This window comes from Dunckerocampus dactyliophorus, chromosome 10 (assembly GCF_027744805.1).
Source record: "Dunckerocampus dactyliophorus isolate RoL2022-P2 chromosome 10, RoL_Ddac_1.1, whole genome shotgun sequence".
Classification (NCBI taxonomy): Eukaryota; Metazoa; Chordata; class Actinopteri; order Syngnathiformes; family Syngnathidae; genus Dunckerocampus; species Dunckerocampus dactyliophorus.
In genome coordinates this window covers 6,715,324-6,729,310 of record NC_072828.1, presented here as the reverse complement: position 1 = coordinate 6,729,310, position 13,987 = coordinate 6,715,324, and the positions used below count along the sequence as shown (strand labels likewise).

Sequence of the window (13,987 nt, the reverse complement as noted above, 5' to 3'; positions counted from 1 at the left end):
GTCTACACACGATGGCTTCATTGATTAAAAAACAAAACTTTTTTGTGCATGAAACTTCTGCTTGAGTTGGTATTTTGGCCGCTATATGGGTGGCCGCTGGCCGCATTAGACAGGTGACCGCTATACACAGGGTCTATAACACGTAAATTTTCTGTGGGGGATTTTTCAGTGGCCGCTATAAGCAGGTGCCCGTTATATACAGGTGGCCGCTAAGACAGGTTTGACTGTATGTGAATTTCTGCAAAGTATTAGTCCTTATTTATAAATTAAATATTTTTGTAATTAAAACCTGGAATGCAAAGAGCACTACATTGGGGAAACTAAGCAAATGCTCCAAAAAACTTCAACATCGCAGGGACAATTCTAGTGGTCCTCAATCAGCAGTACATCTACACCTTAAAGCAACCAATCACTCTTTTGATGACAGCGAGGTAAAGCTTTTGGCCAAAGAAAACAGATGGTTTGAAAGAGGAGTAAAGGAAGCTATTTTTGTCAAACAACAGAACCCATCATTGAATCGGAATGGTGGTTTGAGGTTTAATTTGGACGCTGTGTTCAGCAGGTTACTGAGACTAAACCCCACAGCTCTTAGTCATGCAAATGAGGTGGAGCAAGGGCCGAGCCAGAACAATAGATGCTAACGAGCCAGTATCAGAGTCGTTCATACCCAACTACAGGGAGCTACACTTCCCTTTGATTGGAGGTGCTAATGTCAGGAGAGGATTAGACCACAACTCCGCCCAGGCTTAGTGTAAAGAACCAATAGGAGGAGGGTGTTGGCACACCAATTCCGCCCACTCTTACTGTATTTAAGCCCTAGGCTACCAGCACTTATTAGTTCGCTGCCGAAGCTCTTCCGATGAGGAGCGAAACGTCCGACACCTTCTTCACAGAAGTACAGATGATGTCTCAAGAAGCCTTTCCCTCGATAGTTAAAACCTGTTTTTGACCTTCTAAATACGTTTTTTAACATTATTAGGGGCCTGTAAACATGAAATAAGACCCCCATAGTCACCTTTACACTTGTATTACACAATATAGTAGACATAATAAGCGAAAATAAGACATAAATAAGACCAAAAAAAAGATTGTTGCTGTAAATGTGTTCCGGTGTTGGATAGAAGGTGATGTCGGGGGTTCAGGGTTGAGTTTTATCTTGGCGTGAGTTACAGCCGGCACAGTCGCCGGTATTAGGGATTATTGTGCCTGTTGTGCGATCATTCAAACCTGCAATAAAAGCCAGTTGTTCAGGCGATCAATTCTGGTGCTTGTGTGTTTCACTGAACATTACAGTAACATTGCTGACACCTAGTGACCACTGTAGAATACTACATATCACCGTAGCGTCTTTGAATGCGTCTTTTGGATGCCTTATACTGTATTTGTATTTTACTTAACTTAGCCATTTTTGTCCTTGAAAATGCTTAATTTAGGCAAAACAAGATGTAAAATTTGCTTAAATATACATAATTAACTAATAATAGGTTGTATCCAACCACAAAACAGCATAATTTATTTATATATTTTTGAAAAACCGTGACCGAGTGAAGCCACGCAATTTGTAGTGCGAGGGGTTACTATAGTGCAGGGGTCACCAACGTTTTTCCTTGTGATAGCAACTTTTACAAAATGAAAATGGCCAAGAGCTACTCATTTTTGTAACATTTATTTCCAGAGCTTATTTTAAACCCAAACAAAGCGAATATGCTTGTTTTACCAGAACATTAACAAAATGCTGGTGTCCACAACTCACATTTTGTATTTCAGAATGCATTTCTTTCTACTGTTCTTACATTATTAACTGAAAACCTGAATGAAAAGCAGGCTTGCGGGCACCTCATGTGGTCGTGGGGGCTACCTGATGCCCGCGGGCACCACGTTGGTGACCCCTGCTGTAGTGTGTTTGTGAGCGAGGACAACCAGAGGGCGCCAAATCTAAATGTTTAAAAAAAGCATCTTTCTGTGGCGGTCCAAAATTATTTGTGGTGGACTGCCACAAAAAATGTATGTATGGGTATTATCTCCTTGTTAGAGAGCCTCACGTTGTGCAAAAAGTTAAAATAAATGTGACTTTTTGTGAGTAGTGTATATACTCATGGAGTGCCTTCAAGTACAGAACTCGACATTGATTCATTTGCATAGACAGCATAAAACCTCCTGTTCGGATGTATTGAGTATGATGCAAAGACGTCACAGATGGGACTCCACAGCTTTCATGTGCAAATTTTCAACTTTGCAGATGTCGACGAGTGCGCCTCATTTCCCTGCAAGAATGGAGGAACCTGTGAAGACCGGATTAATAGTTTCACCTGTCGCTGTCCACCCGGATACACTGGGAGTGTGTGTGAAACAGGTACAGCTAGTGCGTATAAGTATTCTACCATTCTACTAAGTATTTCAGCCAGTCAGGGTGCCGGCTTAGTGCCAGTTCCCACAGCCGGGCGTGCTGAGATGTATCAGACCTTTGTTGATACCTTTGGACGACCAGCAGCACATACTTGCGGCGTGAGGGGATATGTATCAATCAGCTGAGTAAATATTCCATGTGCCTTGTAGACATTGACGAGTGCAGAGACAGGCCATGCCTCAACGACGGGCTGTGTGTGCACGGCCGCAGCAATTTCACCTGCGTCTGCAAGCCCGGTTACACCGGCGTCCTGTGTGAGACAGGTGGGCGGGTGTTTGTCAGGTTTTATTCGTATTCGTCGCGTTCATGTTCCGATATAGTTGATTGTGTTTGTGTCCCAGCTGTCGACAAGTGTGAGTCGCAGCCTTGCTTGAACGGCGGGGAGTGCATCAATCACGCCATGAACTTCACCTGCCTTTGTCCCGCCCCTTTCACTGGCGTCATCTGCGAGTCAGGTGACCTCATCAGCTCAACCTCTAGCAAATGTCGACATGCACGTTGTATATCTTGTGAATATATATATATACAGTATATATTGAAAGATATACAACCTCTGCATGTTTTTTTATTTACAGTATTAGTTCCACAAAATAGCACCATTTGAAGTTGCATGAGTGGTCTGCATCCAGCAGCTTTTTCTAGCTCTGCATGCACTTTAAAGTTATTTAAAGTTATTAAAGTTAATCGTGAAATTCTCTCCAATTATTTTTCAATTATCATTTTTCAGTTGTGCGGGTGTACCTACTGAAATGTCTGTTGCGTGTATGGCAATTTATCAATGTTAATGTTTCTTTTCACAGAACTGATGGAGCTCCAGGTCAACTCAACCGAGTCCAAAAACCAAACAGGTGAGAACAAAGATGTCCTTTGCAGAGAAGTCCAACATTGGTTCTGACAGTGGACTGCAGGAAGCACCAGATGTGCGAGTACACCAGCTCGGGAGCGTACCAGTGTACATGCGCGCCAGGATACTTTGGCGACACGTGCGAAGGTAGCGTCTGAGAGCGCCTGCAGCCGGGCAGGTAGCGGGCAGGCAGACTTGTGGAGGGGATGTGCTCTCCCGCAGGAATTTGGACCCCTGCCCCGCGAGAGGCTGCCTCCTGATGGATTATTGTAATTATGAAAGCGTACACGGCCTCGCCCGGTTTACTACGGGAACCAGGGGAAACGCGAGTCGCTTGATGTTGCTGTAAATAATTGTTTTATGGAGCCTTTTTATGAGTTTACCAACAAGAGGAAGCGCTTTGTCTAGACTCCAAAATGCCTCTTTATGAGTGGATGTCGCTCTGTGGTATTTCTTCCGACTGCTGAAATATGCAGGCTTCCTCGCAGCTACTTGCTTCTCTGGAAGACTGCCAGGACGCTGAACTACAAGCACAGCTGCTGCTTTTTTAATGATTTTACGCACTAAATATTATCACTGCAACACAATTTAATCTGGACAAAAGTATTGGGATGCTCCTCTTAACTCACAAGACAAGGCAAATTCTGTAGAACTTGAACTGAAATGCTGTAGAATGAATGTAGACTTTCAAAGGGTTTGAATCATTTGACAAATGTGGAAGCAGTATGAATCGTGGGAATTTTCCTCACAAAAAATGTTGATGAGACAAAGAAGCCTCGGAGTCCTGCATGAGCGGAACATTTTCATGTAGGAATACAGTATTTAACATGAGGGTGATGGCTAAAATGCTAACATGCTACAGTTCGCATATTAGCACCTAGTATCAAAAGTGCTGTGGCAGTTCCAATGTGATGTAACATCATGCCGTGTAGGCTTATAACATTCCAGCTGATAAAAATGGCTAAGATGCTAACAATTAATATGCTACCCATAGCAAGATATCACGAACTATCGAAAGTGCTATGGCAGTGACATTACATTACATTACATGAATTTGCATCATTCCATAGCAAAGTTACATTATGCCATGTAGGTTTATACGATTTCAAATGATCAAAATGGCGAAAATGTTAACAGTTAGTACTATCTTGCTATGTGTAGCATGCTAAGTATTGAAAGTGCTACTGAGGTTCCATAGTGAATTTACATCATGCCATGTAGGTTTACACTATTATTATTATAATATTAAATAATTATCAAAAATGCAAACAGCTAACATGCTACCATCTAGCTAGATTGCGCTAAGTACCAAAAGTCCTACGGCAGTTCCATCGTGATTTTATATCATTCCATGTAGGTTGACAGTATAATATTTGAATTGACAAAAATGGCTAAAATGCTAGATAGCATTCTACCCACTAGCAAGGGAGCGTTAAGTACCAAAAGTGCTATGCCAGTTTCATAGTGATTTTACATTATACAGTATAATGTAGCTTTACGGTGTAACATTTCATTTTAGAAAAACTGGCCAAAATCTTTGCAGTTAGTATGCTACTTTCTAGTAAGATAGAGATAAATACCAAAAGTGCTAAAGCAGTTCCATAGTGATTTTATATCATGCCATTTAGGCTACAGTATAACAATTGACGAAAATGGCTAAAATGCTAACAGTTAGTGCTATCTTGCTATGGACAGCATGCTAAGTATTAAAAGTGCTACTGCAGTTCCATCGTGAATTTACGTCATGCCATGTAGGTTTCTACTTTTTTTTAATTATAAAAAGGGCTAAAATCCAAACAATTAGCATGCTACCACCTAGGAAGATAGCGTTATCTACCAAATGTTTTACGGCAGATCCATAGTGATTTTATGCTATGCCATTTAGGTTTACAGTGTAACATTTCAAAACTGAGTAAAATGCTAATAGTTAGCATTCTGCCGCTTAGCAAGATAGCGGTAAGGACCAAAAGTGCTACGGCAGTTCCATAGCGATTTTATATCATGCCATGTATATTTACAGTATAACATTTCATTTAATGAAAATGGATAAAATGCTAACAGTTAGCCTGGTACCCTCTAGCAAGATAGTGCTAAATACCAAAAATGCGACGGCAGTTCCATAGTGATTTTATGTCATGTCATGTAGACGTTCAGTATAACATTTCATTTGACAAACATGGCTAAAACGCTTACAGTTGGCATTCTACCGCGCTAAGTAGAGAAAAATATATGGCAGTTCTAAGGTGAATACATCATGCCATGTAGGTTTCTAGTATTTCAATTAATCAAAATGGCAAAAAATGCTAACCTCATCGCAAGATAGCATTTAGTATCGAAAGTGCTACAGCAGTTCTATTATGGGCTTACATTATCCCATGTAGATTTATAACATTTCAATTGACGAAAATGGCTAAAATGCTAACAGGTAGCATGCTAGCAAGGTAGCAATAAGTACTGAAAGTACCAAGGCAGTTCTAAAGACATTTTTATGCATGCCATATAGGTTTATACGTAGGAAAATTGCTGAGCAATTTTCACTCATGTAATCCATAGGGTGAATTTCTGGACTTCTCTTGGACTGGAGGTCTTACTGGTGAGGCCAAAAACTTGCATGTGTGTTCCTAAGCTGTAAATGGGACGCAATTCTCACACTCCCAAGTATTCCCAGAGGAGCTGTTAGAGCTGCAGTTTTTACTTCCTGTAGTACAATGGCCAGGTGTCCCAATACTTGGGTCCACATCGCTTAACTTCCTGAATGGATTTTTACTACGATATCACTTTAAAGCCAACGCAGCACCCCAGGAGAGGTTCAGTGCCACCATCCAAATTGCAAATGCATGCGACTTTTCACCGCTGAGCTGAAATAACCATCAGCGCTTCTATAGGCTCTCTTAAATCCACCACATACTTTCCAAAAGGAAGGCCAGAGTGGAAACAGGTGCCCGCTCCTCTAAGGAGGAGGAAGAAAGCGAGCGGGACGCGGGAGCGGCCTAATCAGAGTGCCTTGAAAAGGGCCTGGTGCAAATGAACAATGCATTCATTGCCCCCGGGGGTCTCACATCACGCTCACTACCGGCGCTTGAAAGTGTGATAGGGCTACTTCCTCTGTGCTTCATTTGGGAGGCAGAGGAAAAAAAACTTCCTAAATGTTCCTAACTGCTCATCTTAGAGGTTTTTGGAAAAGATGAGCGCCAATCATTACTGCTTATTTCTGTTTGGATCAGCACTGAGTGAACCTGGAACATCCCTGGTGACTAGAACTTTGCTTTGTGGCGACTAAGATCAGAATTTTGGTTTGTGTTTGTGTGCAGAGGAGTGTCTGTGCCAGAATGGCGGCGTCTGCGTGGACAGCAACGGGACGTGCGAATGTCCCATATCCTACACCGGCCTCTACTGTCAGTTTGGTAGGTTGGACAAAAGGCAGTACAGTAAAATCTGCTTATGTCGACAACCCTCATCGGCCATGCTCTTCTAATTATTAAAAAGTGTCCACTTTTGCTCTGTATTATCAAGATTTATACTTTCTCTCATTATACAGTAATCCCTCGCCACTTCACGGTTCGAGTTTTGTGGCTTCGCTCTGTCACGGTTTTTCAAAAATATATCAATTAATAACATGCTGTTTGTGGTTGAATACAGCCTATTATTAGTGAAAAATATATGCATATTGAAACAAATTTTGCGTATTTTTTGCCTGAATGAAGCATTTTCAAACATAAAATGGCTAAATGAAGTCAAATACAAATACAGTATAAAGTACTCAGAAGACGCATTCAAAGGCATTGTAATGCTATGTAGTATATAGTACAAGGTGTCAATAATGTTACTGTAGCAAAACACACATGCGTGAGTCTTATTTGTGTCTTAAATGGCTTATTTTCTCTTATTATGTCTCCTATAGTGGGTAATATGAGTTAAAGGGAACCATGGGTGTGTTATTCCATGTCTCGAGCGCTCTAATAATGCTAAAACTGTATTTAGAAGGTCATAAACAGGTTTTCTGTGCTCTAACTATGAAAATATCCCATTTATAAATAAGGATTCAGATTTTGTGGAAATGTACTTATCACGGTCGGATCTGGAACCAATTAAATGAGTGATTATTGTGTTACTGTAGGTCTTTTTGCTCTTTTTGCTGTAGTTTTTTTGTATTTTTAAATTTATTTTATTAGCTGCAGGCTGCTAATTAATAAAAGACTAAACCCTAAGGTAGATATGCTAAGATGTTATACTGTATATATCGGTATGTAAACCAAAAAAAACCCAACTTACATACCAGCTTTGTGTTATACAGTTGATCCCCGGGCATTTGTGATTCACCAATGTTTTTTTTTTTTTTTAAATAGGCCTTTTTTTGCAGAAAACGTATTTAATTCACCATAAGTCAGTAATAGTTTATAAATATGTGTCAATAAAGTTAAAACATACTTGTGCCACTGTTAGAAGTACATGTTTATGTTTATGTCCTTATGCTTCGCTGATAATTTCATACTTTATTTGACAGTCCTTGAACGCACCATAGTTGTGTGCTGTGAGCTGCACAGTTGTGTTTGGCTATGGAAGAACTTGCTTCCACAGTCAAAACTTGTAGCGAGGTGAACACAAGTTCTTATATGATTAGATATATGATGCACATGCTAAAGTCTAAAGATCTGTTTCCGTCTGTCCATTGATGATCTTATTTTATCATTAATTAGTGATGACTGAGTGCCTTGAGGTCAGAGTCTCAATTACTTGCAGTTTTTCCCCATTTGCTGGTGGTCCCGGAAAGTAAAACCCGCGAAAAGCAGGGATCTACTGTATTACAGTAATCCCAGTTTATCACAGTTAACTGGTTCCAGACCCGACTCTGATCAGTGAGTTTCTGTGTGATAGGATTCCTTATTTATAAATGGAATATTATTCATAGTTAAAGCATAGAAAACATGTTTAAGACCTTCTAAATATTGTTAATATTATTAGAGCCCTGAAATAACACCCCTGTAGTCACCTTTGCACTCATTTATTACCCAATATAATACATATTTTAGATATTATATATATTTAAGACGTACTGTAAATAAGACGTAATATAGACTCATGCATTAGCATTGGGGGAGCTCATTGCTGTTCTTTTTTTATTTCCTGTTCTGTACAGTACTTCCTGCAGTGGCTTTTGTCTCATCAATGAAACATTACTGACACCTCGTGACCACTACTACATATCATCACAACATCTTTGAATGTGTCTTCTCAATGCCTTATATTTGTATTTTACTTCAATTAGCTATTTTTATGCCGGAAAATGCTTCATTTAGCCAAAAATATATCAATGGGTTTAAATATGCATGTTTTTGACTAATAATAGGCCATATTCGACCACGAAACGGCATGTTTTATTCATGAATATATTTTTGAAAAACCGTGTCAGAGTGAAGCCGCGATTATTGTGTTGTTATTATTAAGTATCAGCTTTTTCTTGTTACACTACACCTTTTTGCTCCTTTATTTCCCAATGTTTGTTTTGTGGTTTTGTAGAATTTTAATTTCTACAATGTGCCAATGAAACACAAGCTGCAGGCCGCAAATGGTTATGAGCATGAATTAATTTTAACTTTTTCTTGTTACATTATGCCTTTTTGTTCAATTTTTGCTGTTTTTTTTGTTGCATGTTTTTTAGAATGTCCCACAGGTCAATAAAAAACAGGCTGTGGGCTGTAAAGGGATGCACTTTGGACACTATACTATACATACTATACTAAAGATTTCCCCCTTCTTTTTTTTCAGATTTATCATAGATTTTTCTTATTTATCTTATTTATTCGTCTGTATGGTCCCCTATGTTGTCTGACATCCACATGTTGTTCCTACTCAGAAGTTACCCAGACGCCGTGCGGTAACAACAGGCCGTGTCCTGACGGAGGTCCATGTTTGGAGTATGGAGGAGCGTACCTGTGCACGTGTCAGACCAGCGAATCGGAACTGGACCACAGGGACTTCTATCCTTATGGTAAGAGCCTGGTGCACCAACAACAGGACACTCTTAAGTACTACCTGTCTGTCCCTCATGGTTACCGTAGCAACAAACACATTTATAAACACACTATTCTTGAAGTGTCAGTATTTATTTAAAGAGGGTCGCCGTCATGTGTGGCCATAATTCACCGCATAGACGGAAAGGTCATAATGAGCGTGTTGCTGGACGCTCACGGGTAAGTTTGGAGTCTGAGCCAATCATGTTTTGACCACGCCCACCCCGCGCCGTCGCAGATGGAACACAGTCAGTGTCGCTTTGTGTTTTTCAGTACAGCCCCGATCGGTCTGCGACTCGGCTCCGTGTCTCAACGGCGGCTACTGCTACGAGCGGGACGGCGGCTACACTTGCGAGTGCACGCACGGCCACTGGGGGAAGCACTGCGAGAAAGGTAGCGTGACCAACACGCCTCCAAACACCAACACCTGACCTCACGCAGTCAAAACATCCGCTGTCACTATGCTGACATCCACAGAAGCTCTTTATCAGCCCTAAAGGTTAACAGCTGCACCTGCAATACACTAGGCTGCCACATGAGGGAGCCGGTCGAACTTCTGCCCCATTTACTAGCCCCATAAAGCTTCATTGTCCACAGCCTAAAGCTACCTTACACACAGTTTAAAGCTACATTATACACCAGTGGTTCCCAAACTTTTTACAGTCGCGTACCCCTTCAGATAATTCACCTGAAGCCATGTACCCCCTACTCCTGCACACCTAAAATACAAACCTTTTCATCTTAATTAACTTGAAATATTGAACATAATTAATTGGTTAATTAATTTTATAGTAATTCCGGTCCAAAAATGAGTATTTTGCATGGTCACATTTTGATCACTCACGATGGCTATGGTTTAAGTCTGCATATCAATTTAATTACAAACTGAAGGGGAAAATTTTAACAATCACGATGAAGCTGTATCCGAAATACAAAAATACATACAAGCAACGATAAAGCCTCATTTTCGGAGAGAATCCCCACTCATTCTACAACATTCTACACATTGTAAAGCTAGATGATATGCAGTCTAAAACATTGTAAAGCTAGATGATATACGGTCTAAAACTAGATTCTACACATTGTAAAGCTAGATTATATACAGTCTAAAACTAGATTCTAAACATTGTAAAGCTACATTCTACAAGATTCTATATATTTCAAAGCTAGAATCTAAAGCTGCATTCTACATTGAAAAGCTAGATTCTTCAAGATTCTACACATTCCAAAACTGGATTCTAGACAATCCAAAACTGGATTTGACACATTGTAAAGCTAGATTATACAAAATTCTACACATTGTAAAGCTAGATCCTACAAGAATCTATATATTCCATACCTCGATTCTATAAGAATCTATATATTCGAAAGATCGATTCTATACAATCTAAAGATGGATTCTACACATCCACAAGATTCTACACATTCCAAAGCTACAATCATCCATCCATTTTCTATGCCACTTATCCTCATTAGGGTCGCGGGTATGCTGGAGCCTATCCCAGCTGACTTCGGGCAAGAGGCGGAGTACACCCTGGACTGGTCACTAGCCAATCGCAGGGCACATATAGACAAACAAGCATTCACACTCACATTCATACCTATGGACAATTTAGAGTCTCCAATTAACCTAACATGCATGTTTTTGGAATGTGGGAGGAAACCGGAGTACCCGGAGAAAACCCACGCACACACAGGGAGAACATGCAAACTCCACAAAGAGATGCCCAGCGGAGATTCGAACCCAGATATATATATATATATATATATATATATTCCAAAGCTAGATTCTATACACGCTAAAGCTGGATTCTACAGTACACATGAGGTTGTACAGACAGCCACAAAAACACACACCATATGACACCCACATTAGACGTCCTTGAGTATTGGCACAGGAAGTGAGAAACATGTGTGAGTTGTTTCCAATTTTGCAGTTCCTACAAAGACTTTCTGCAAGATTATTCAGGCTGCACCAATATGATTCTTGCTTATGAAATTATGATTCTCTGGGGTGATTTTTTTTTGGTACACACACACGACATTCAAAGATCTGTTTTTGTTTTAAAGAAATCAGACTGGGGCAGCACGGTGGCCGAGTGGTTAGCATGTTGGCCACACAGTCAGGAGATCGGGAAGACCTGGATTCAAATCTCCGTTGGGCATTTCTGTGTGGAGTTTGCATGTTCTCCCCGTGCGTGTGTGGGTTTTCTCCGGGTACTCCGGTTTCCTCCCACATTCCAAAAACATGCATGTTAGGTTAATTGGAGACTCTAAATTGTCCATAGGTATGAATGTGAGTGTGAATGCTTGTTTGTCTATATGTGCCCTGCCATTGGCTGGCGACCAGTCCAGGGTGTACTCCGCCTCTCGCCCGAAGTCAGCTGGGATAGGCTCCAGCATACCCCCGCGACCCTAATGAGGATAAGCAGCATAGAAAATGGATGGATGGAAATTACACTGTTTTTTAAGGTTATGATTTTTTTTTTTTTATTATTATTATTATTATTAGACGCGCCGTTGTCTTGTTCTGCTGTAAAGAAACATTGTTTTGTCTTTCGTCTTAGTAGATTGCTTAGTTTTTGCACCTGTTGCCTGTCCTGACGCACGGGATTGGCGCTAGACATTTCCAAAAAGAAAGACAAAATAATCCATCAAGTCAAAAACATGACATGCCGACTAATAAAGAAAAGTAAAAAAAAAAAGTCAATTCATTATTGCGATTGTTCCTCCCACGACCTGAAAGCCAGAGAGCGTCACCGGCCAGGGCAGCAGAGCTGACTCGTCCGAGGCTGGGGCAGAGTGAGGAGAAGTGTTGGCTGCCATGGTAACGATGAGTCCTGGTGTAAAATGGCAGCGTTTGTTTGTGAGGCAGCTCATTTAATCAATTTTTTCAAAATTATTGATATTTAGCAATTACATCCCGCAACCCTAATGAGGACAAGCGGCATAGAAAATGGATGGATGGATGGATAGCAATTACATCGCATCAAGGTTGCAATTTGTTTCCAATTTTTTGTGTAGCTGTAAAGATTCCTACACCAAACTCTTGCTGGCATGCCTTTATGGACCTTGCTTTGTGCACTGGGAAGAGAAAAGGGTCCCCAAAGTGTTCCCACAAACCTGTAAGCATACGATTGTCCAAAATGTCTTCCTAAGATGAAGAATTAAGAAGTCGGGACATCTAGGGGCTTTCATCCAACCTCTCATGGATTCATGAATTGCTTTAGAGGTGTGTCCCATTCTTTCTGTCTCTTTCGTGTCGACGCTCGTCTAAAAATGTCAACTCTAACTTGCACTCCGCTTGTCTCCTTCCAGTAAGACTCAATACGTGCGCCTCGGGTCCCTGCCGCAATGGCGGCTCGTGCAAAGAGGAGTCGGGCAGCTACAGATGCGTGTGTCCTTACCGCTTCACCGGCAAGCACTGCGAAGTGGGTGAGTGACGCCCTCACCTGTGACTCGTCCCTGGCCCGGCAATGAGCTTTGCATGGCACACAATCACATACAAGTGCCGCTGTCTTGCAGGCAAGCCCGACCCATGTTCATCCAGTCCGTGCGTGAACGGCGGCACCTGCTTTCACTACATCGGAAAGTACAAATGCGAATGCACGGATGTCTTCACTGGCAGGCACTGTGAGATCAGCAAGAGCTCAGCACACGCAGGTGAGTGCTGCCATGATGCCATGGTGCTCATGGTTCTGAGTGTAGATCCATGCAAAGATAATCTTAGCCGTGTTGCTGCCCTGAAAGCAGCATACACAGATATAGAAGAGAATACTCTATTTCAAGTACAACACGATGAGACCTGGAGAGCCGTATCTGTGAAGGTAATTTTAGCCTGCGTGTTTCCCCTGTTGCTAGTAAGCCTTTTCTAGGGGGGCTAGGGGGCTCTCAGACCTTTCAACTTGACAAAACAACAGCTTTTTTTGCATTTGGACCGGGTGCTGACTCTGCATCGTGGGAGGTGGTAGTTCTTTTATTTTACATTTAATACAGAGCAGAGGTGCAGCGTTTATTATTTGGACAGCCCAGCCATTTATTTCATTGGCCCTCCGTGAGTCCTGTGAATTCTGCCTAGCAACACATAATGTGACCAGGAAATGTGCCTGTTCCTTTCTCACACACGATATTGTCCCGTTTGAGGTTGAAAATGGGGAATTTGTGCTACAATTAAGCAAAAAAATAATAATAAAAACAATAAGAAAAATTTAAAAAAGTACAATTCCTTAATTTTATCCCTGTGGTTGTCTTGCACACTGGAAGGGGCGTTGCAAAGGAGAGAGAGACAGGATTACTGAGAATTAGTTGTCACTGTGCATTTCATAGGAGCGGATCCTTTCACATGTTCAACGACACCATCTTTATCCTTGCGACAGTCAGATAAGACCAGGGCTAACATGTCCACACATTTTCCAGCGAGAACCACATAGTGAAAAATTAAAAGATGCAAGGGCCACTCTATACAGCAACACGTGTCTATAAGCTAAGAAGTTATATATATTTCAAGAAAAAAACTGCATGTTAGCTTTGCTTAGCTTTAAAAGAAAATGTATGAAAACTGAAGCAATTTTCCCATAGGAAATCATGTACCAGTAAATCCAATTAATCGGGAAAAAAAACACCCCAAAAAATGAACAAAAGACATATTTTAGAGAATGAGGTCGGGGAAAAAGTTATGATATGGGAATAAAGTCAGAATATTACGAGAAGTAAATTTACGCAGAG

General features: G+C 41.0%; 1 protein-coding gene across 5 annotated transcripts in view; it reads left to right on the top strand.

Moving 5' to 3' along the window:
* Positions 1–13,987, top strand: part of sned1 (sushi, nidogen and EGF-like domains 1) — a 50,102-nt gene that overhangs the window by 16,671 nt on the left and 19,444 nt on the right. For 2 of the 5 annotated variants that reach the window (XM_054788551.1, XM_054788550.1), the window contains 9 exons: positions 2,240–2,353; positions 2,557–2,670; positions 2,749–2,862; positions 3,208–3,255; positions 6,563–6,655; positions 9,106–9,240; positions 9,536–9,655; positions 12,581–12,697; positions 12,788–12,925. In XM_054788551.1, the coding sequence (XP_054644526.1) occupies positions 2,240–2,353; positions 2,557–2,670; positions 2,749–2,862; positions 3,208–3,255; positions 6,563–6,655; positions 9,106–9,240; positions 9,536–9,655; positions 12,581–12,697; positions 12,788–12,925 (993 nt within the window). The remainder of the gene's footprint in view (positions 1–2,239; positions 2,354–2,556; positions 2,671–2,748; positions 2,863–3,207; positions 3,256–6,562; positions 6,656–9,105; positions 9,241–9,535; positions 9,656–12,580; positions 12,698–12,787; positions 12,926–13,987) is intronic. The other 3 variants (XM_054788552.1, XM_054788553.1, XM_054788554.1) reach the window with 3 other exon arrangements.